This window comes from Piliocolobus tephrosceles, chromosome 2 (genome assembly GCF_002776525.5).
Source record: "Piliocolobus tephrosceles isolate RC106 chromosome 2, ASM277652v3, whole genome shotgun sequence".
Classification (NCBI taxonomy): domain Eukaryota; kingdom Metazoa; phylum Chordata; class Mammalia; order Primates; family Cercopithecidae; genus Piliocolobus; species Piliocolobus tephrosceles.
Window position 1 is genome coordinate 71,772,885 of NC_045435.1, and position 24,636 is coordinate 71,797,520.

The 24,636-nt window shown below is 39.1% G+C and overlaps 1 protein-coding gene and 1 long non-coding RNA gene across 4 annotated transcripts in view; one reads left to right on the forward strand and one right to left on the reverse strand.

Moving 5' to 3' along the window:
• ADAMTS9 (ADAM metallopeptidase with thrombospondin type 1 motif 9) overlaps nucleotides 1–24,636 on the forward strand; it is a 192,312-nt gene that overhangs the window by 81,948 nt on the left and 85,728 nt on the right. For both annotated transcript variants that reach the window (XM_023200389.2, XM_023200398.2), the window contains 6 exons: nucleotides 263–382; nucleotides 3,348–3,452; nucleotides 3,590–3,757; nucleotides 5,468–5,737; nucleotides 10,688–10,849; nucleotides 13,241–13,417. In XM_023200389.2, coding sequence (XP_023056157.1) covers nucleotides 263–382; nucleotides 3,348–3,452; nucleotides 3,590–3,757; nucleotides 5,468–5,737; nucleotides 10,688–10,849; nucleotides 13,241–13,417 — 1,002 coding nt within the window. The remainder of the gene's footprint in view (nucleotides 1–262; nucleotides 383–3,347; nucleotides 3,453–3,589; nucleotides 3,758–5,467; nucleotides 5,738–10,687; nucleotides 10,850–13,240; nucleotides 13,418–24,636) is intronic.
• LOC111533704 overlaps nucleotides 17,575–24,636 on the reverse strand; it is a 28,904-nt gene continuing 21,842 nt past the window's right edge. Inside the window, exons 2-3 of one of the 2 annotated variants that reach the window (XR_002728947.1) lie at nucleotides 24,183–24,421; nucleotides 17,575–20,853 (exon numbers count right to left, since the gene is read on the reverse strand). This is a non-coding gene — a long non-coding RNA (uncharacterized LOC111533704). The remainder of the gene's footprint in view (nucleotides 20,854–24,182; nucleotides 24,422–24,636) is intronic. The other variant, XR_002728946.1, reaches the window with a different exon arrangement.

The following is a 24,636-nucleotide window of genomic DNA, read 5'->3' on the forward strand; positions in this document are numbered from 1 at the left end:
TTCTAGGAGTTCACAGTTAATGAGTTGAACCCCTATAAATATAATTTCAATGGGAGGCAAAAATAATTCCAAGGGTCATCATAATAATGAATCAGTATAATTTGTACAGAGCAGGATTGCCTACTTCGACCTAATTTATTTGAGTGCCCGCCCTCTGGCCTACCATGATGGAAATATTTCTCTCTTGTAGAATATTATGGGGAAAGTAAGGGAAAGAGAAGATTTACTGAATTGTATATACCTTTTGTTCTCCTTCTTCCAGTGCAGTGTCACTTGTGGACAGGGATACCAGCTAAGAGCAGTGAAATGCATCATTGGGACTTATATGTCAGTGGTAGATGACAATGACTGTAATGCAGCAACTAGACCAACTGATACCCAGGTAAGTTTCCTTTGTCCAACTCAGTTATTGGCCTTGGGGACCAAGGTACCAAACTGCCCAGCTATTCAGACAAAATTGAAACCCTTTCATAGGTACATATGTCGGTAGAGCAACCAGTACATTAACTTGTCCAGATTTACCTATATGTTACATTTATAATCAAATATCTTGATGTGTCAGTTTTGTTCTTCTCTAGTTATTTGAAGTATATGTAGGTTTGCTTTTAATTCTTATTGGATGATGAATGTTGGGTTTTGGGCTCATTTTCTTAAACTCGTATTTCTGAAATGATTTCAATGTAGTATTCAGTAACTAGTGTCACATGTTCAGGCAGTGATTTGCTGGAGCTAACTTGTACCAGCTCACAAGAGCCAATTGATAAATTTTGTAGGAGTTTTGCAAACTGATTTTTAGGTGTTACCATTACTAAAAACTGAAAATATAAACCTATAATTAAATATGTGGTATTAAATACAAAGTTTATAAACACTCAGAACTTATACGACGTATGTATGTGTCTGTATAGTGGATGTACTATGTAAGGGTGGACTACCACATATCTCTCCCCAGCTCTGTGTTCATTGACATCAAGTTCATAGCTTGAAATTGGCCAGGATGAGAGTATTTGCACCACAGGAATCAGCAAGTGCTGCAATTCAGGGCTTAATTTATTATTTGGTTGATTGGTTAGACTTGAGAAAGTAGTGGAGAAGATGTTAATGATGCAGATTAAATGTAAAAGAGTCTTGTGTCTGTAGCAGTTACATTGTGAATAGAACAAAAGGATGTGGAAATATTCTTCTAATATCTGAAAAGTATCTGATTCAGCAAAGACATCTTCCACATCATTGGTCAGTGAGTCAAGTTCTGGCCATACATCTTCATCATTCCACTTTCATCCTACCCTTAAACATAAAGAAAATATCAACTAAGATTCATGCCTGAACTATACTCATTTGGCAGTTACAAATATAGGTGGGCAACAGGTTCAAAAGTTCAGCAAAAATCAACAAATGTATTCTGTGAGAATCAATTGATTGTATGGAATTTAAAATAAATAATTGTATATTTTATTATTATTTCAAAATTGCTATACATCCTTTATATCAGTAAAATTTACAATAAATAAGCATATATATACATATGTATGTGTATGTACATTCACGTAATACGTGTGTGTTTGTGTACACACAATGTCTATAAACACACACACATACACATCTTTTTTCTCAAGAAGCTGGTGGATAACCACTCACTAGCATACTATTCTATACAGGCCTTGATTTTGGCATCATGTATGTAAAGAGAATATATAAAGAGAACACTTGGGTTTGCATAGCAGCTTTGCTAATTGCTGAAGATGGCATTTGAACCCAGGCTATTCCCAGAACTCACACTCTGAGTGAAGCCCTGTGTGGCTGATGTACTGTCTCCATCCTGAGCACCCACAATCTGCTGCCTTTCAGAGTGGGTTGTTGATGGAAAGAGAGTGTTAAAAAAATAAATTAATATGACAGTGCTGTTCATGTTGTCATCATCTATCAATTAACCATCCAACACATGTGACTTATAATAAAAATATATTATTTTATTGAAATGTTCCAAACCACAGTATGATGAATGCCTGGAAAATGTTAGCTATGGCATCTAAAGCAATCATGAACTGAGCATCATCAGCTTGCTTTCATATTCAAAATACATTTCCCTTTAAGTTATTCTATTATATCCATTTGACTATGGGATGGCTCCCACCATTGCAGTATGTAGATAATTTCTTCACTTTGCAAAAAGTTCCCTGTACCTTTCTTTGGACCAAAAACGGAGGAATAGGCAAAGTCTGGAGCCAAATAACAAAATTTCACATTTCACACGTAGATTTTCTAAGGCAAAGATGTCTCAGTCATATTTGACACCAAGCCCCAGCACTTTTGCACTGTGCCTCAGTACTTTTTCACTGTGCACAGCACACTTAGGCATTTGAGGAATACGTATTAAATCACAGGGTAGTTGCTAACCACTGAGGCTGAGAGTGAATATGAGCAGGTGTGTACTTTTGTTCCTGTTTGCGTATCTTGGAATATTACCTGTACACAGATGACCTTCGTTCATAACAAGGACTCCATCTGAATGATTGAGGGGTGTTATATAAATTCCAGGTATTGGCCAATTGAATACACCTTTTATATCTACATTTGACATTCTGGGATTCTGATGTTATCTTTAGGCAAACTGGAAAAGCAAGTTCATGATTAGTAAATTCTGATTAAGAAATTAATTGAAATGTGAGAACATCATTGGGCCTTCAGAACTGTAAAACGTTAACAACTGATGATTTTAAAATGATAGCCAGGCCTGGCGTGGTGGCTCAAGCCTGTAATCCCAGCACTTTGGGAGGCCAAGACGGGCGGATCACGAGGTCAAGAGATTGAGACCATCCTGGCTAACCCGGTGAAACCCCGTCTCTACTAAAAATTACAAAAAACTAGCCGGGCGAGGTGGTGGGCGCCTATAGTCCCAGCTACTCGGGAGGCTGAGGCAGGAGAATGGCGTAAACCCGGGAGGCGGAACTTGCAGTGAGCTGAGATCCGGCCACTGCACTCCAGCCTGGGAGACAGAGAGAGACTCCGTCTCAAAAAAAAAAAAAGATAGCTTGCTATGTCATGACTTACATGTCCTTTTACAATATTTTTCTCTTTTTACACAAATGGATGAATAAATATGGCTTTAAAAATCATCTCACTGACCCCTGCCCTTTATTAAGGCACCCACAAAGGGACTAAGATTATATCTCATTTTGCAATTGAAGACATTGGAACTGAGAAATGACATGTGACTTGCCCAGATTTACACAAAAATCTGAAGTCTTAGAATTCTTAGCCTTTACATTTTTATCCACCATGACCATTAACTTGAAAGTGCATTGACTTGAAAGTGACTTTGGTTCTTTTCCCCCCATCACATCTAGGACTGTGAATTACCATCTTGTCATCCTCCCCCAGCTGCCCCGGAAACGAGAAGAAGCACATACAGTGCACCAAGAACCCAATGGCGATTTGGGTCTTGGACCCCAGTAAGAAATAGACTGGGAGAAATGGGGAGGGCAGGATGGGGGCTAATGTTCTCTGGCATGACTATAGAAAGTGGACTACCGTCCAGTAAGCAGCCATTCCAAGTAACATAACTGCATGATTTTACTCCAACACCCAGTGCTCAGCCACTTGTGGGAAAGGTACCCGGATGAGATACGTCAGCTGCCGAGATGAGAATGGCTCTGTGGCTGACGAGAGTGCCTGTGCTACCCTGCCTAGACCAGTGGCAAAGGAAGAATGTTCTGTGACACCCTGTGGGCAATGGAAGGCCTTGGACTGGAGCTCTGTAAGCCAGTGGATTATTTGGAATCGGGGGAATGGGGGGAACACTGAGGAGTATGAGGAGTCAGCGGAGGGGGCCGCCACTTGGAAATGTCAATGGGTAATATGTCAGAGCTGGATTTGTTTTATGATTTAAATTGTTCTGCTCCACTTATGTGTTGTTGGCCAAGTGTGCAAGGATTCTTAGCTAAGTGTTTAAAGAATGCACATTTTGAAAAAATGGATAAATCAGTTTATAGTCTGCTTGAGTGCCTGTCCTGTTGGGTTGATCAGAAATCCCAGTCTTCACTGAGTCATATTAGTATGCAGTAGGTTTGTAGGGGACCAAAAATGTCAGGAGAGTGAAGGGAGAGGCTCTTACTCTGAGTCTGGATTCCTCCTACATCCTGTGGTCCCTAGAAGTCAAGAGGCTGTTGGTTTCCCCTGCCAAGAATGGAAGTGGGAATCCTCATCCAGTGCTGTGAACCTGCCTGCTGTACACCAAGCACCACCTATGGGTTTTTATAAAAGTAGAACTTTTATCTTTAGGCAGCTTCTGTTTTCTGCCCTGCAAAAAGCCCAGGGTTCAGGAAATAGATTAGGATAGGTGAGGAGAGGTCATAGGGAGAATGGAGATTAATATCTCAATAAATATCAATATGGAGAGAGAAATTTGAGAGGTACAATAAAATAGAGCTGTGTAAAAACCCAGAACTTGGCATTTACTTGTTGCATGGCCTTGAGCAATCTGGTTTAAGTCCATGAGTCTCAGTTTGCTCTGCTCTTAAAGAAGACAGAAAAGAATACTACTTTACAGGGCTGTTGTGAGGATTATTTGAGATTATGTATGTTAAATGCTTAACAGAAAGTACTACTCAATAAATAGTAGATAATCTCACTCTCACATCTTGAGCTTCCAAACACTGATCCATGCGTCCATCCATCCATTTGTCCATCCATCTGTCAGTTCGTCTTCTCCAAGATCCATATGCCTACTCACCAGATATTGGTGAAAGCTTGCTAGAGAAAAAGCAGTGAAGAATGACTAATAAAGCCTCTACCTTCATGGAGATTATTCCAATGGATGATCCAGTCAATGAACAAATAAGGAAGTATTTAATGTAGCAACAGGTACTGATAAGTCCTAGAAAGAAGTCAAGACGAGAAACGGAATAGAGAATGATGGGATGTGTTTTTAGAGAGGGTGGTCAAAAAAGGCCTGACATTGAGCAGGACCTGAGTGAAGTGAGGGAATGACCCACATGGGTATCTAAGTGGTATGGCAAAAGGTGCAGTAGGTATGAAGTCCCTCAGATGGAAGTGTTCTTGGCTTGTTCAAGAAGCATCAGTAAGGCCAGCATAGCTGGAGTGCAGTGAGTGGCGAATGGTAGATGGGTCAAAGAGGTAGTCAGTGGCCACATAATAAAGGGTCTAGTAGATCAATGTAAGGATTTTGGATATTATTCAGATGAATTGGAAAATCACTGGAAGGAAGGATAGGATTTGACTTTTGTTGTAAAGGGTTATATTTTGTGATTTTGAATACTGAGCTTACAGATTTCTCACTGAAATGTATATGGGGTGGGAAAAAAAGAGAGGAGACAAGGGTGATTCCAAGGTTTTTGGCCTGAGCAATTTGGGAAAGTGGTGGGCCATTTACAGAAATGCACATTCAGGAATTGTCAACCCCTCCACCAAATGACTGACCCTTTCTCTTTCTGAACATTCAACCTAGTGCTCTGTGACCTGTGGGCAAGGTAGGGCAACCCGGCAAGTGGTGTGTGTCAACTACAGTGACCACGTGATCGATCGGAGTGAGTGCGACCAGGATTATATCCCAGAAACCGACCAGGACTGTTCCATGTCACCATGCCCTCAAAGGACCCCAGACAGTGGCTTAGCTCAGCACCCCTTCCAAAATGAGGACTATCGTCCCCGGAGCGCCAGCCCTAGCCGCACCCACGTACTCGGTGGAAACCAGTGGAGAACTGGCCCCTGGGGAGCAGTGAGTATTCCCTGAAGTCTTTCCTTAGTTTGCTTGCTTCTCTTTCACTTGAGGTTGGTTTGGGGGAAAAGAGACTAGAAACACCTTTAGAGCATATTTTTTTCTTTACAAGGGATTGACATTGTGCATTTTCATTTGCTTTGAGTAACTTGTAATGGGTTAATTACAGCCCTTGATGATACTGATACTGCCTGCATGCACCTATAAGCTGCCTCGATTGGGTGGAGAAAGAGGATATCGTGGCTAGGTGATATGATCACATGACCTCCTGGAAGGTACCAAGAATACCATCATGATTCATCCTGGAGGCCACAGGCAGCTCATACCTGTAGGGGAGTTGAGAAGACAGAGAAACTCTTCTGAAAGGGAATTCTTAATGAAAGCCACTTTCCTTTATACTATTTTCCAGAAGGGTGCAGTCTCAAAGTGGCATGGTTGCTGTGTAATTTGTAGTAGTAGGTCATTGTCCTGGGTTAAGGGGAAATACTAGTCTAGGTAAGATTTGTGCTTAGGAGAAAAGTGCCCCAACCTAAAGGTTACCAGCACAATCTCTGAGGGAAGATGCCTTGGTTTGGCTTTTAAATTTGGGGAAGTTCTACAGTTCCCTTCTCCTCTTTGAGCCTCAGTTTCCTTATCTGTAAAATGAGGATAACAATAATTCCTGCTTTCTTGGGTTGCTGTAAGAATTAAATGAGATGCTGCAAATAAAGTGCTTTGTGCCCTGCCTGCCACAGAGTGAGAACTTAATACATGTTGACAAGTTGTCTTTATTACTATCATTATCATCGTCCTTCAAATTAGGAAGGCCTTGACAGATATCTGATATCAAAAGGAAAGTATGCTTTGGAATGTTTTAAACTTTTTGCTAAATAAAAAAAATATATGCTGTGCAATACCATACATGTTAAATGGAACTGCAGGAGCGGGGCGGGGGTTTAAGGGATCCTGGATAGGGACGTAGTTAGGTGTTTACTAATTATTCAGGGGTCTTCTTTTTAATTGTTTACTATTAGTTTCCTTCTAGTACTGCTAATTCTGTTTAATTGTTTCTGGGCTAAAAAGAATTAGAAGGAAGCTGTCTGTTTCCCACCACGGTTATGTTTCAGTAAATTAGATGTACTTTCTGATGAATACTAATTAGCCACTGAGCATTTGCGCACCCACTGTCTGTGCTGGTTGTGTGCAGAACTGCTGCCAAGTTGCCCAAGACCCTCGCTATCCCATCCCCCTCTCTTGCTTTCCACTGTTGGGCTTCCTTTGCCCTAGATTAGAAGAGATTTCAGTTCAGAGAAAGTAAAAGGTGATCCAGGGAAGTAATCACTGAGTGTCTCATGGTTTTTCCTTGTTGACATAATTCAAAACTCACACATGTGTAGTCTAATGATAGCACTAGGATTTAAAGAAAGCTTTTTGGTGCTATACTTATTTAGGACTACATTTGGGGATGATGCATTCCTTTAAGATTGAATGATTCTGCCCTTGGGCAGAGCTCCCAATTAGGGAGGATTAGGTAAGCTTTTTGTGGCGATGGGTAATACCATTCTTTTCCTCATTGTGCCTGTTTTTTGTTTGGATATTTTTTTCTCCTAAGTTAAGTGAGGCTGAAGCTGGACAATGTGATTTTTCAGCCCTAGCTTGACGTGTCTGACCTACTCCCAGGAAGATGAAGGATGTACGTCATCTTTGCACTGCATTGCATGGTACACAAACTGTACATGGTCTTTCTGCCTTCCATGGCAGAAAAGGCAGCAAAGTGTTATAAACACTGGAGAATGGGAATCAAGTTTTTCAGTGGTTTCTGGAGTAAGAACTTCATTTTATGATAGATTTCTGTATACACTTAAGCAAGGTGTGTTACCAATTAGGAGTTTTGCAAACAAAAGAAAAGAAACTGACTCTTTCAAGTGAAAGAAAAACAAACAATGCTGTTCATTTAGCCCGAGTAAGGACAGGGACCAGAGCATCTTCAGGGCTGTATCTCAGGGGCTGGCAAGTTTTGTCTGCAGAGGGCCAGATAGTAAATCTTTTCAGCTGTGTGAACCATACAGTCTCTGTCACAGCTAATCAGCTGTGTGTTGCAGCACAAAAGCAGGCATAGACGATATGTAAATAAGTGGGCATGGCCCTGTTCCAATAAAACCTTATTTCTAAAAACAGGTGGCAGCACACATTTGGTCTTTGGGCTGTGGCTTGCCAAACCTTCATCTAGATAGAAGAGTAACTAAGGGATAATTTCTTTAGAGAGTTTCTGTCTTAATGAATCCCTTTTAAGCCTATGCCACTCTTGAGTTATTCTGCTGAGGATTCAAATTCCCAGGAAAGTCCAGTTGTCCACCTCTGACCACAATAGGGCAGAGTGTCTTAATTGATAGACCAAGATGGCATCTGCTGTGGGGAGGAATGTTTTCTTAAAGGAAATTGGGCTGCCAGATGTAAGGAAAAGGATGTTGATTTGAGCAGGTAGAAAAAAACAAATGTCTATCACCCTTTGCTTCTCTAAAGGCCATTCTCCTTTATTTTGTCCATTGTGGATGACAAATTTCAAGTGCGTTTCACTAATAGATACAAAGTTTGTTCAAAAAAATGTTTACCTAAGAAAATGTTGTCATTTAAAGAGGACGGGGACTTTGTTAACAAAAGTCCAGACTGAAAGTCTGCAACATGGAGGAATGGAACTAAGAATCCCTGTTAATCAAATAATGGCAAAATTAGACCTGGAGAAAGGTTATATACAATACTTCATCTGTCTGTGGGAGTATAAAGACCCAAGCAGGCTCAGCGTTCAGACAGCTCAAGAATGTGCGGTGCAACTGCTTGACCCAAGCTGAGAGCTGTCACCAGCACTTTAGTTGGATTCTCAGTAGGAAGTATCCAGTTGCTTCCTGGGTGGCCAGTGGATTGGTGGGCCGTGGATCAGGTGTTCATCCTTATACCCATCAGCTGTATTGGAGAGAGAATACCATGGAGTTTCTAGAGCTGTTCCTTCCAGAATCTTTAACTGGACCAGGTAGTATATCCTGTGACCAGCACTATGGGACATAATAGGGACACAAGTTATAACATTGAGCCTTTCCTCAAGGAGCCTGACATTTTACTGGGGCAATAAAGCTGACAGGTGACATAATAAAGAAATGATACAAGATTATATTATCAAGGAGAAAACCCAAGGACCAAGATATAGATTACAAATCTATTTATACCGTGCAAGGCCCTTCCTAACATTTTAAATTCTGGTCCCCAAACAAAGCTAATTAAAATAATAGTTCTCTGTTTTTTATTATGTACTAAGCTGTTTAAAAGTAGGAAGGTAGGAAGTAAGGCCAAGCATGGTGGCTCACTCCTGTAATCCCAGCATTTTGGGAAGCTAAGACAGGCAGATTGCTTAAGGCCAGGAGTTCGAGACCAGTTGGGGCAACATAGTGAGACCTTGTTTCTACGAAAAATTTAAAAATTTTAACCAGGTGTGGTAGTGTGCACTGATGGTCTCCAGCTATGCGGGAGACTGAGGTGGGAAGATTGCTTGAGCTGAGAGGTGGAGGCCATAGTAAGCTGTGATCATACCACTGTGTTCCAACCTGGATGACAGAGCAAAACCCCACCTCAAAGAAAAAAAAAAAAAAGTAGGAAATGAATATTTTGAGATTTAGAGTAAGTATACCAGAATCCTCAAAGAATAAAGGTAACATTTTTATAACCTGAAAAATACCTACATATTTTCTCAAGAGGAACTAATAAATCTATTATCTGACTCTAAATTTAAAAATTAAACCCAATATAAAATGAAAGTATAGGTACTGATTTAAAAACACTTATAATTTGACCATCATGGGCAGGGAAATTAACAGTGGTCCAGTTCAATAAGCAACAAAATGTATTCACATCTTGATACGGAAGAAGTTGACCAGCAAGAAGCAATGTTTGATCGAGCCTATTTTGAAATAACACTGATATGAGCTACAATTTGCTGGAAAACAAAAATCAGCCTTCAGAACCTGGAAGTAACAACATCCTTGCAAATGCAGTTTGAGTCTTGATAAATCGTGAGAAATACATTGCTTTGAGGACCAGATGGTTATTTTATAGGCAAACTGATTTTACAAGGGTCAGAGTAAAGGACACTAGCAAACATTTTGAGTTTAAAAAGATAAGGAAATTATGGAAAGAAGAAAACACTTCAGGTGTAAATAAATAAGTAAGCTATGAGAAGCTCATGTGGGAAATGAAATGATATACACACAACACCATAACAAACCATGAAAGAGAGGGTGTTAGGCTGAAAGTGCGGCCAAAGAGAGGTTTGTCATGATGAAATTCAGTTAAGTTCATTGGGGAAGTAAAATATAAATAAAACAAGTCTTGCTAACATTAGCCACTGAGGTTCAGGCTGTTGTAAACAGAGAGAAAGGAACATTTCTCTCTAGGAAGTGATGTCTAAATGACATTCCATGATGTTTTCCTGGAGCAATTGAATGAGTTCATACAGAAGCTTAATTTCAACAACTGGCAATTCATTAAGCATGTAATTTGACCTCTGTGTTGAAAGGGAAATCAAATATTGGTTCTAAATAGGCACTTGAAGTTTTGAAAAGAATTTTCAAATAAACTGTGGTGTCCATCGACACCTCTGTGCCTCTTAGAGATGCAGAGGGGAAAAAGACAGTAAGTGGCCTGCTTTGGAAGTCACATCAGGCATTTATGGAACCCCCATGGAGGGCCTGAGGCATGCCAGAAGAGAAGACACATTTCTGCCCTCCAGGTGTGTCTATAGGATATGTACATGAAACAACCCCACAATGGGGAAGTTCTCACGTTTTCCTGATTGCTTTTTGTCCTTCGTGGATGACTTGAAAATGCTTTTCAGCACGTTTGTCTTAACCTTTCAACCAGCTGCTTTTGTGTCCCTAAGATGGAGATAGAGGTGAGAATTAACTTGTCAACTGATGTGTTTAGTGTTCCAGTACCTGTGCTGGCGGATCCCAGCGGCGTGTTGTTGTATGTCAGGATGAAAATGGATACACCGCAAATGACTGTGTGGAGAGAATAAAACCTGATGAGCAAAGAGCTTGTGAATCCGGCCCTTGTCCTCAGTGGGCTTATGGCAACTGGGGAGAGGTAAGAGTGAACTATCTATCTATAAACACAGAGGAATTGTGTTAAACAAACTGTATTTATCATTCAGATTTTATTTTAAGAAAGAAGAACTAGCTCTAGTAGAAGCTTCTGGAGTGGGGATTAACTAGGAAACCTGTCTTTTTAAATTCTGGACTATTTTTAAGTGTTCCTATTACCACTAAGAGTTTGGGTACACAGGTGAGCAAAATTAGAAGAGAATACAGATAAATACTGGTTTAAGTTGTTTGTTCACCTCTGATGAATAAAAAGTAGATGTTTTTAAAGTGATTGAAAATATGTGTTAAACTGGTCCATGAAAGTCTTGCCCTCTTTCTTCTTCATAGTTTTGGGGTGTTTGTGTTATGCTCTATTCCCATGGCATAATGTCTCCCAACCTTCCAAGTCTCTAATGAAGCCAGATTGAATAGGTGTTATAATTCTCATGAAAGAAGATGTGTTTTTATTGCGGAAGTGAGTAGTTAGCTGTGTATTCTCAAATATGGAATTCTTTAGCTACTACCTTTTCAGAGTTGCCTGTGACGACTGATAAGGGGCAATTTAGTATTGGAAGCTGAGGAAACCATGTCCTGTTCCCAGCTCTGGCTCTTAAAAGTTTTGTGACCTTGGCAAATAATGTAGTATCTTTGCCAAATATTTATATCCTCATCTGTGAATAAGGATAATAATAGCACCAACCTCTTAGTATTTATGACCATTATGTGAGGTAGCATCTATCAAATACCTAGCATATAGCCTTTAATCAACTGTTACTATAATGTAATAATAATTAATGTTAAGAATAATTATTAATAATACTGTGATTAAGTGAGGGTTTGAGCCCATATTATACATGGGGCCTAGATGCTTATTGCTTTGTGTTGAATTAACTAAGAATACATCTCTCTATTCTTGAATCCACAGGGAGAGCACATATTTAAAGTTTGTTGAGTTGTTCTGTCTTGACTGTAACATTTATCAAATAAAAAATGAGAAATAACACTTGGGAGGTGCCAGTGCCACGAGGGGGAAAAAGACAAATGAGATCGATGGGCATGTTAGTCCACACGCTTGGCTAAATGAAATCACGTGTCCACAGTTCATGGTTTCAGCCACATAACCTAGTAGTCATAGGCAGTCATAACGGGATTATTATTGACTTTCATTGACAGTTATGTCATTCTGGAGAGCTTTATTGAAGGGAAAGAAAAGGGAATGAGGCTTTGTGACTCATGTATTGTGGATTTCCCAAAACCTCCTCGAAAAGTTATGTCCTGTGGGGCCTGTGATTAAGCTTCTGTAATTGGATTCAAGCCAGGAGAGTACACGAACTTGCTGGGATGCTTTGCTGTCAGCACAGACCAGATCATTCCAAATTCTGTGGGAGATCTGGCCTTGACACAGCAGGGAAACCAAATGTCAGTGTTGCTGGATTTGAGCGCGGCAGCACTGTCCAAGAAACACAACGTGTTCCTGCCTCAGAAGTTTAGATCTAGCCAGGAGTCAGAACCTTATCCAGTGTTCCCACCACGCTGTTTATTCATCCAAGGGGAAAGTCATAGTTGTCCTCAGATCCAGAGATACAGTAAAATTGGTTAGCGTCATAAAGGGCTATGGAGACTGGAGTCAGAGAGGAGTCAAGGATTGGTGACAGCTTCTTAGAAGTTGCCAGAAAATAGAACCGGTTAAATCACTATCTCCTTTGTTTGGTATTGGGTAGTTTTTGTTTGTTTGTTTGTTTTTTTGTTTTGGTTTGGTTTGGTATTTCTCAAAGAATCTTTGTTGGGGGGCCGAGGTGGGAGGAATCACGAGGTCAGGAGACCGAGACCATCCTGGCTAACACGGTGAAACCTCGTCTCTACTAAAAATACAAAAAATTTGCCGAGTGCAATGGCAGACGCTTGTAGTCCCAGCTACTTGGGAGGCTGAGACAGGAGAATCGCTTGAACCTGGGAGGCAGAGGTTGCAGTGAGCTGAGATCATGCCACTGCACTCCAGCCTGGGTAACAGCAAGACTACGTCTCAAAAAAAAAAAAAAAGAACCTTTGTTACTTGCTAACAGATTGGCCTTGATCGAGTTAATTAACCTCCCTTCACCTTACTTGCTTCGTATATAAGATGGGACAAATAATTATACTCCTCTTGATTGGATAATATATGCAAAAGCCCTCAGTGCAAGTGAAAAGAAAGCACTTAATAACTAATTCCTGCCATTAGGGGAGGAGAGCATTGGTCTGTTTTACATATCTCTATTGTAATTCACCTTGGTTCCATCTGTCAGAGGCTTACCTTGCCCAATGCCATAGTTGAGTTTGGCTATGAAATTAGAGAGAAAGAAAATTTGTCATTGGCCTTTCAGACAAATAACTGCAGTCTTCCTTTTCCTTCTTCCAGTGCACTAAGCTATGTGGTGGAGGCATAAGAACAAGACTGGTGGTCTGTCAGCGGTCCAACGGTGAACGGTTTCCAGATTTGAGCTGTGAAATTCTTGATAAACCTCCCGATCGTGAGCAGTGTAACACACATGCTTGTCCACACGACGCTGCATGGAGTACTGGCCCTTGGAGCTCGGTACGGCCCTAACTATTCATGTTTGTTAACCAAACTATCTAATTTCAAGGTATTCTGGGGCACTCCTCTGCGGCAGATAATTATCACACTTACAAGGGCATCCTGGAAACTCTGCTATAAATAGTCTATTATTTTCTCCATATTGGCGCATAATAGAATTAACTTTTTATGATATTGCCAAAGTGACTTTACAGAATATGTGTACCTCATATAGGACCTGGTGCCAAGAAGTAGCTGCCTTTTCTTAGCCTAAATACACACACACATACACACACGCACACAGTGATTTTAACAGACAACTCAATAGCACACATTCTTTCCTTTTCTAAGCTATAGTAGTTTTGACTTTTTGGGAAAGATACCTGCTTATTGAGGCCAAAGCAGTTTTTTTTCAGTGACTGTAATTTGCCTGTGTGACTCAGGTACAGCTCTGAACATAATTTTTACAAAGGCTGTGCCCACAAAATAGACTAAAATCATTTTGAAAATACAAAAGACCAAAAATGGAACCAGTGACCTGGTGCCTTTCAGGGTGTCAGAAATGTTCTCTCTCTTGCACAGAGACAGGAAGCCCATTTGGAACCATTTTTTGCTTTGGTCCTAGTCTTCCTTTGCTATCTGCTTAGCCAGCAGCTGACATGGTGAAACAGGTTTGCCACTGTAAATACGATGCAAACTTCAGGGGCAGCTCTTGGCAAACAGAAGGATCAGCTGTGTCAAAACTATACTTTGGCTGAGTTGTGCCCATAAGCTGTGGAGCTAGCTGTTAGGGCTGCTTCATGTAAATAGAGTAAAAATGGTCCTGTAAATACATTAATTGCACTGAAGCTGAATTAAGTATTATATTAAATCATATCCAGAATGTTTTTTACCCAATATGGTTCTGAGAAGTCTTAACCATCCTTGAAACCAGCTAAAGAGCAGATTAAGTGAAGTGACATGGTTAATACTTGTTGACATTTCTAAGAGTCAAGGGTTCCAGTGGCTGGGGTCATGTCTGCAGGTATAGCACTAACTATATAATCAGCATACTTTGTATTAAGTAGAAATCTAGAAGAATTTGGAGCATTATCTCCACTGGTACTATTTAGCTGAACTGTAAGTATTTTCTTCCAGAACTTAAGACATGCCACTCTGAGTCAGAGAGCTCTGGTCTGTTGTTCCTCTAGTCAGTTCACTAGGAGCATTTTCCCTACAATAATGGCACCTTCCCCAAATGAACATTTCTGAAGATCAGAAATAACCTTAGAATGTCAGGAACATCTTCTGACATTCCCAACTTCCCTCATCTCCTATTATATATTATTTTTCATGAAATTCCCTCTTGAGCTCATTATATTTTCACCCAGTTCACTCGACCAACAGCAATACCAGTGCCAGAGTTATGTTTTAGAAAGTCTACTAGCTCTACACAAAGTAGTAGCTCATTAATTTTGACCAAAAAAAAAAAAAAAAAAAAAATCTCTTAACCCTTAGGAAGAAACACACAAGCCTATTTATTGCATGTTCTTGTGGTTTGGTGAAACAAAGAAATCTGCATTTCCTTTCCCAGATTCAATTCCATTGATCATCTCAGTTCCATTGATTATTCCATATTTACCTCTCCAGGAAGAATTATTTGGGAAAGTGGGGAAAAACATAAGTCTTAGAGAATTATAAATTAATTTCCATGGTATTCTCTTCCTTAAACACTTTCTAAATACGCTAAATATTTTTTTACACAGGATCACTACCCTCTCCTGCAGATATTTTAAGAGCATAAATATTTAAATTTTAAAACATGAACTGCTAATTATTGTAACTGAAGACGTAGGTTTATTTCATGTAGTTGTTCTCCTTGGGCCTGCACACAGTTTTCTGAAACAGAGGAAGAAAGAGAGAGAAAGAAATTATAATACTCTAGTATGCACAGAAGCAAGTGCATGCATTTTTAAATTCATTTTGCTGCCTATATGATTTCAATGGTTTCTTTATAAAGTGATCATTATTCAAATATGTGTTTAAAAGCCTCTATAGTCTAAGAGCAAGGCCACTTCTTCAAGGCTTTTAATGTGATTTTTAAAAATTAAATCAAAAGCATTTTCTTTAAATAGATATCTTCGTAATATATTACTTTTCCTAAATATACGAGTGAGAGGGCAGTCTTTCAGATTCTTACTGTAGAATTTTGATTTTGGTTGTAAGTTTATTTCTGTGGATGCTTTGGTTTAATATCTTAGTAATTCCAAATGTAAGCATACCTCAGTAATTGTGTTAATAGCCATAAAGCCACTTCCATGGTGCTTCATCATTGTAACTGACGGTGAAACTAACAACAACAAAAAGTATGTTGGAGGTGCTAACATGTTGCTTTCAACAGAAAGCAACTTAGATTTATTAGAGACCAAGGGTAGCAATTAGTCCTTCTGCCTGGTTGCTTTCTCTTTCCAAGTACTCCCATGCAGTAGACGATGTCAATAAGCAACTGCTGCTGTGTGAATTAGCCTTCTCCAAGGTCAAAATGGAGATAGCCTACTTCAACGCTTGTTACTAAAGAGCAGTATTTAGAAAAGAAACCCCAAATCACTATTAATATAGCTTCCAGCATCCCTAAAATGAAGCTTCTGTGAACCTAGGGTTTAAGTCCCCATCTTAGATCAGCCATTGGTTCTGGCTCAAGTCATTGCGGATTTAAGAATCATGATGGTGAGAAACATCCTCCAGAAATTCAACCTTTTCTATCCTTTTTAAAATGGGCCTTTGGACTCTTTTTTTTTTTTTTTTTTTTGGTAATGTTTGTTTTTGAAATAAGGTTCTTTTTTTTGAGACGGAGTCTTGCTCTGTTGCCCAGGCTGGAGTGCAGTGGTGTGATCTCGGCTCACTGCAACCTCCTCCTCCCAGGTTCAAGTGATTCTCATGCCTCAGCCTCCCAAGTAACCAGGATTATAGGTGCCCACCACCACACCTGGCTAATTTTTGTATTTTTAGTAGAGACGCGGTTTCGCCATGTTGGCCAGGCTCGTTTCAAAGTCCTGACTTCAGGTGGTCTGCTGCCTTCGCCTCACAAAGTTCTAAGATTACAGACATGAGCCACCATGCCCAGCCTGAAATAAGGTTCTTAAACTCACATGCCTTTCAGTCGACTCCTGCAGTCAGTCCCAGGAGGACATTAAGGAGACAATGCAGTGTCCTATGACTAGAGGAGTAAATTGGAAAGAGAGCTCTATACTATCAAACCACAGCAGAAAGTAGGCTAAAAATCTGGAGCATTCTAGAGAAAGCTAATTCATACAGATAATCACAGATTAAAAGTCCGCTAGGTGATACCATATATCCAAGATGGGTCTTCGGTGTTCCTTTGTGCATTGTCCTGTCAACCTGCTTGCTGATCACCTTGGAAACTGTGCTTCTCCTTAGGAGAAATTGCTTGTTTGGGGTTTTCATGACAAACCTAAAAATGTTCTCTGAGCCTTGCTTTAGGTACATTGGAATAATGCTTGTCGACCCAAATAATGAGAATTTATGAGCTCACGAAGGAATTGTGCTTTTGTTTCTGCCTGGCTAACTTATGAATTTGTGTCTACCTCATTTTCGTATTAAAGTTTGCAGCTTCTGTAGGTAGGAAGAGAAAATGTTTGATACCAGTATTTTATAACCGCACTGCTTCTCTCCCTAGAAGAAATAAAGATTGTAAATATCACTACCATATTTTCTAAACACAGTTTTAAGCAGCCACACCTAGAATTTTCTGAATATTTTGAGCAGTACAGATTTCTATGTGTTATATAATAAAGCATATTTATTTTTTCATGTTATTTAATTTTATATACAATGTTTAAAAAATCAGTGTTTATCAGCAGACTGTAAAGGCAAGTAGGCTCTGTGGGTTAGAAATGAATGTATATGTTTCTTTTGGTTTTAAAAAGATACATTTTAATTTTGTAAATTCCCTCCAACCTGTACAACCCCTCCCTCAAATCTGAGTAGCCAAGTATCTAGCTTTGTGTAATTAGACAGATTCAAGTATGTATTTTAAAGGGATACTTTAAAAACGTATTTCTGAGTTGGAAATGATGCTTAGATTTATAAACAAAAATGTATGAGGCTTAATATTTTGTTGGGTATTTTTTCTTTTCTAATACTGTTGTCCTGAGTTATTGAGTCTCAACTATGAAATATGCATGCTCCGTTTATTAAATTTGTAGATAATGATAAAATATAGCCAGAAGACAAAAAAAGGTGATTGGAAGAAATGGTTCTGAACACATAAGAGACAGCTAGGTACAGGACAAAACAAACCTAATGTGCATAAATTTGATTACACTTTATTCTGTGTGTTCAGATAACTGTAAAAGGCTTACGGCATTTGTCAATTTTGTTATTTGTTCACTGCAATACATTTCAGAAAGCATTTCTTATTAAAGGAAAATAAAATACTACAGCAACGACCTCGGAAATTTCAAGAGAGCCTACCCTTTTCAAAAAAATCTAAATCATAGAAATGACCCAGAGGCCTATTGATACCTCATCCTCCTCCTGAGCCTCCTTTTTGCAGTGTAGGTTATTATGGTATTCATGGGTGAAAGGACCAAGGTAAGGAGGGTCCCTATATGAGTTAGACTTTATTTTTAATAAGGTGAGAAATAAGAAAACTTCTCCAAAGGAAACGAAGATAACAATAGCTAACGTTTGCTGTGTGTTTACTGTGTAACAAGCTAAAGTAAGCAAATACACATCACATTAACCTGGTTTTAATCTATGAGGGAGGTGCTGTTAGGAACCCATTTGACTAGCAGATAATCTACTTCAGTGATAGGATCTCGTTGGTAGGGTACTGACTATTAATCTTGTTTTGGCAGAAAGAAACAGCCTGTGTTCAGAATGAACTTTTAGACTCCTGTTTATATTCTGTAAAGGATATGCCTAAAACTCAAACTTCATTTAGCCTCAACATTATTTAGCTAATTGTGACATTGTCCATTTGATTCCGGCAAAAGAAAATCCAAATTCATTCCTGTTATTGGTAAATTCCCGTAACCAGCAATTACAAAAGCTTCAAACAACTGTTGTTTAGGGAATGGCAAAATATTCCTTTCTTTCATTTTACGGATGCATTTTTAGCCAGATTAGGAGGATGACATCAAGATTTTGACTATAAGGAATATCCCATTAAATGCATATGTATTTTTTATAAAATATGATATTTTTACTACAGTGAAGACATGTTTAAACATATTGCTAGCATCTTTAAAAAACAAGAGCCACATTATTTGGCTGTATCAGTATGGAGTATAAAAAATAAGATAGTTTTTTGTGGAACAAAGTGTTATGACATATGAATTTACAAAGTTTACCTTCGTTCTGTGTAGCACTCATCTCTAATGTGTTCAGAACAATCAGAATACTTGCCTGCATCTATTTCACTGGACACAAAACTTAGGCTTTTAATAATCTTTGTTCAGTATTTACAGATATTATATGCCTATGAAAGGCTGATCCTGCCCTCTGATGCTATTTCATGGTAGCTTGACAGATTCTATTTTCATGGATCTAAAAAGTCCATGGGTGGGGGGAGCAGGGTTAGGAGGGTTATTGGACTCTGAGGAGGAGTCCAGGTCCTCTCCCTCACTCCTGTTGTGGAGTTGCCCTTCTGGAATGGAAAGAAATAGAAACTTTGGAATGTGGAGTGGGAGGTAGAGGTTGAGTCCAAGCATAATTGGCTAGGAGGGAATCCTGGCGATTAGTGATAGCAGTTGAAGAAGATTTATTTTAATACCAGGGGTTGGGGGTTGGGGGAGGATAAAAAAAACTCTGAGTCGTTTCTTTAAAAAAATAAAATAAAATACAACAGTCATTCAACTTTCAACAAATACTTTCTAAGTGCCTACTGTAGGCCAGGGACTGTTCTAGGTGCTAAGGGTACAGCAGTGAACAAGTTAGAGCTCTTCGTTCTAAGGGAGCAAGAGAAATTTTAGTATTAAGTGAATACTAAACACATGTAATTAAAGAACTGATACTTTGGTTTTCCTGGCAGCTTCACCACCACCATGAAAATAAAACTACAACTTGTTATTAGGGTAGGTACCTTCCTGGATACTGATAACATTTATTCAGTAAGTATAAATTAGCAATTTTATCTTTGCTTTTAAATGTGCAACTGGCCAGTCATTTTAAGTGACAGACGCTGCCTGGCTGATGGCATGGAACTTTTAAAAACCTCCTATCAGAGAATATGCTTCCAGTCACCATTCCATTAGAACCCAAATGTGAGTTCCGTGGTCTAAGAGCCAGGATGAGTGGAGAACCCAACCTTCAGCCTTCTCCCTACTGGGTTCTTGGCCTCCAAACAAGGTGGAGAGTTGTGGTCTGAGGGTACTTTTTCCCTTTGTTATTTAATGGGCACCAATTAAAAGATGTAGAATGTGTGGATCTCCACACCATCTTCTTTGCTTGTTGCTGTTGTTTTCTCTAAAGTGGGATCATTGTCATGAATGTTTTTAATGATCATAACCTCTCTTCCCTGAAATTTATAAAATAGAAAATTGGCAGCCAAGGAAAGCATGTCCAGGGGTGGTATGGAAGATGACTCATGTAGGCTGAACCCAGAAATCCATCACTCTTAGCAAGATCTGCATCCCCTTTCTCCTATGAGAAAGAGTTTATGCCTTGGCCAAAAGAATCTAGTAGCTTTCTGCCGCGACGTAAATGTTCTCTATTTTTGCCTTCCTTTATGGAAGCCACTAGCCACATGTGGTTAAATACTGAGCACTTGAAACATGGTTAAGTGACAAGGAAACTGTATTTTTAATATAATTTTAATTACTCTAAATAGCTACCTGTTGCTGGTGGCTACCATATTGGACAGGGCAACCTCAGGCAACAGGACATCTCTAACAATTAATAATAAACTAGCAAAGAAATCAATAAATTTATAAAAATAAATTGGGGAGAAAACCCTATTCCATATGTAAGGGGTCCCCCCATAAGATGCTCATGTATCCAGTGATTAGCATTCTCTTGCCTTTCTTGTGTTTCATGCCTTTGTTTTGGAAAACTTCAGTGGGTGTTCCCTGACAGCTGGGCATTTGAAAATGCAGAGGACAGTGAAAAGACGGCCTATCAGAACCAGGGGTCTTGAGCGTAGTAACTCCAGGGCTTCATTGTAAAAGCAGCTGTTAAAACAAACTCTCCTCTTGTGCATCTCAGAGTTCAAGTTCATCGTGGCCATAAGTTCAGTTAAGGAGAAAGCATGTTTATGTGTTCAGTGGGTTGAAAGGGCAAGGCTTGATTGATGCTTTTTAGGAGAAGGCAAAAGTGGAAAACACCAGGTAGCCACCTTGTAGAAGCTTGAATTCCAAGAGATCATTCCCTCTTTGAAGGAAAAGTTTCAGGAAGGCAGCTTTTCATATTCATTGAACCCAGTAGGTGAAGGTTGAGCAGATTAGCTTTGCAGGGCTCTGTTTCAAAGACACATCAGAAGAAACCAAGTTGAGGCAATGTTTCTCCTCCATGACTGTAAATGTAGTCAATTAGTTTTGCAAAACTTAATGTCCACAGTGTTTAAAACAAACAACAACAACAAAAAAAACTCTTATTCATTCACATTTTTACTCTATACTGAGGGCCCCAAGAAATTTAAATTTATGCAACAACATTGACTGCAAATTGACTGATAATTATCAGTTCTCTTTCACAGTGGCCATATAGAGTGTTTTCCCCACCTTTAGGGCAACATCCTGAATTAAACTATAATCTGACAGATGGTCTGTTTTTAGAAACACTGATTAATCTGTTATGCTCACTCTCAGGTTGTCTATGCACTAAAATGAGAAATAGTTCAGATGATTCTCCCTAAGCCATTTTCTTCTGAAATATCTCAGAAAGTGAATGAATTGATAGCTTCAGTTATCCACAAAAGAGCAGATTTTTTTTCCCGCTTAATTTTTTACACAATGTATTTCCTCCCATAATTATAGGGAGGACTGGTTTTTTTTTTTTTTTTTTTGGTTTTTTTTTTTTTTATTTTATTATAACAACCGCTTACATTTTGGAACATTTACTTTGTGCTTGGAATTATGCGAAACAATTCACCCACATTTGTTTAACTTAATCCTCTCTACTTAATGAAGTCAGTACCATCAGAGAAGTTGCTTAGTTGATCTCACTGCTCAGTAGTGGTCTCTAGGTCTCACTGCTGGGAAGTGGCTGAACTAGGATTTGAACTTAGGATTTTCTGAATTTTAAGCTACTGGTTTAAGCCAAGACATAATCCCCTCATCTCATTGTTTAGTTGATGAAATGGTAAAATGTAACCTGAGTGGAAAGGATATGTCTACAATGTAAGATTTTATGTTATCCCAGAGTGTAATTACTAATATTTGAAATGTTCGGAAATGAATTTGAGCCATTTACAAGTTTTGCTTAGGGGGTAAGCAAAGAAAATCGGGAATGAATATAAGAAAATTGTCTTAAACCAAGTAAAAGAGTAAGATTTGGGGTTTTCAGAAGATTTTAAGAAAAAAGCAACAACCAGTATTAAGCACATATTGGGTACTATCTCTGGCATTTTTAATATAAATGGAATAACTTGAGGTAATAAATCTAAGTATTTATTTAGTAAGTATATAGATAGTCAGGATGATAGATTTTGTTAGAGCCAGTTAGGAGACTTTATAGATGTTCATGGTGACGAGTTTCCTTGCAGAAAGTAAGATGCTATAGCACTTACAAGTGAATTATGAAAAATGGTAAAATTTACTAAAATGTGATCTCACCATAATAACTCTCTGGTTGAAATAAAGCATATTCAATGCATTGGAATGTCTTCCAAACTCTTTATTGAGCTAAAATTAAGCTACAGGGACTGAACTCTTCTTTTAGCAATGCTGAGTATTGTTCATTCCCATTGGTAGGACAGTCAACCACCTTGAACCCTATTCTTGCATCCTCTTCCTCTCATCACTCCTCATTCTCACAACTACCTCTGTATTCCTTAGTCCAAGTGGCAGGTGAATAAAACAGTTATGTTTTGGAAACTTGGTAAGGTGAACAGAGGGAAATATAACAGGGAAAAAGCAGACTGTGTTTGCTTCTTTTTTCTTAGCTAGGACAGAGGAAGAAATATAGACAGAGCCAACACATTTTAAGTGAAAAACCTGTTTCCCCAATCATTTATTTAATTGCCCCATACCTTAATTTCCTTCTGCCTAATGAAACCCACAGTTCAAACTAGGCATACTATAAACAATGTTGAAATGAATGAATGAGCTCAGCTACTCAGATGCTGAACTCCTTATCACATTAACCCAGAAATATGGAAGTAAAGAGCTAACTGGTAGGAGAGAATCATTAAAAAGAAAGACATAGGATTATTTAGTGCTGTTGTATTAATAATGATGATATCCTGACTTAGAGAGTTGTATGGTATTTATGTAAAAGAATGTCTTGATTTGAGGAAACAGAGTTTTAGAGATGATGGGATGTTATGTCTCTAAATTACTCTCAAATTGTTCAGGGAAAGACAAAATGATAATAGCATATAGAAAGAGATGGGAGGAGGAAATGTGGTGAAACGTTGGCAACTGGGGACTCAGGATGAGGGGATGGGGAGATCTTTATGATGTTCTTGCAATCTTTCTGTAAGTTGGAAAATTTTCAACATAAGTTACTTTATAAAATTTCTTAACATAAATATATTCAGAGTGTGTATTTTCCTTCGCGAGGAAATAAAGAGTAGATCTGGATTTATTTCACAACTTTAAAAATTCTAACACATTCTAGGAAGCTGTTTTTAATCTCAGATCTGCACTGTAATGTGATAAAAAAGGGAGCGGGGTGTGGCAGTCAGAGCTCAGCAGAAATAGAATCTTTCCTACTTTTTTATTGGCTTTTTCCCATGATTTTCTCTTTCCTAAGCCTTCTCTCCTCCTCCTTCCTCCCCATCCCACCCATGCAGCTAAACTGAAAGGCTTCTGGGAATGGTGCATGTTTTTGCTTTCCTTTTCCCAGGGGAATCTAGACTTTCATTGCATCTCTTCCTAGTAAATTCCAGTAAATATCTGGCCATATGCAGACTCCCCCTTGTTTTTAATCTACTGCTACCCAGTCCACATCCAGATTCCTTTGAAAATGAAAGCATTTTCCCAAAAATGTGTGCTGTTTGTTTTCCTTGAGATTAATAAAAGTCCCGCCTAGCCCACTTACCTATTCCTGCCTTGGTATGTGTCCTTTCTTGGTGAAATCATTATTTCCTTCTTTTTGGTTGTCTTTGAATCAGACATAACATATCCGAGACCCCTGCAGGGTGCAGTGTCGTGGACATGATGTCAGGGAGGAAGTGCTGTTCAGAAGAACGTTGTTTGTTCATTGTAATTGGGATCTTCATTGTTGTGCATGGGAATTGATTTCACGTTGTACACGGCACGTTTTCTATAGATGGGGGCTTCCCAACCCTTTTAGCTGTAGCCGCTGACTTCGTTGAGTGGATGTTCAGCAAGCCCTTTACAACCCCCTTCCACAAAGAATCTCTGTGTGCCCTGACCTCACCAAGTCAATTTGAATCAATTCAGAACTTGCTGAAAGACTTTCTGAGAACCTTAGTATAATTCAATAGTTCTCAACTGGGAGGTGATTTTAGCCTCCAGTGGACATTTGGCAATGTCTGGAGACAGTTTTGGTTGTTACGATGGGTATGCAGGTGCTATGGGCATCTAGTGGGTAGAGGCCAGGAATGCTGCTTAATAGTCACAACGCACAGCACAACCCCAACAACAAAGAATTGGCTTACCCCAAATCTGGAAATAGTGCCACCATTGAGACATTTGGAGCCTCATTCAAAAGTGAAAGTTGAAAGTCATAGTTGCAAGCCCTGTAGCTCTCTGAAAGCTCTTCTCTCTGGAGATTTGAATTTTCCATAAAATGTAGGTGAGATTCCAGGGAGCCATCAAGGTCAGTCAAATCCAAGCAAGGTTTTCAAGGATGAGCTGAAAATACGAGGTCTCAAACTTGTCTCACCAGACCGTGAATCTGCAAATCAACAAGCAGCATCACTCATTTTGGGGGGTGGGGTTGAGGGTTAAAAGAAGTGGCAGATATTGTAAATGTTTACAGATGTGCCCAGCTGATCAATAGACATTCTGCTTGGTAACTTTGACAAGAGTAATAAACTTCAAAAGAACAGCATAAATGTGGGTGGGCATTTCTAAGAAAACAAGGGTTATATCCTCATCATGTTCATAATG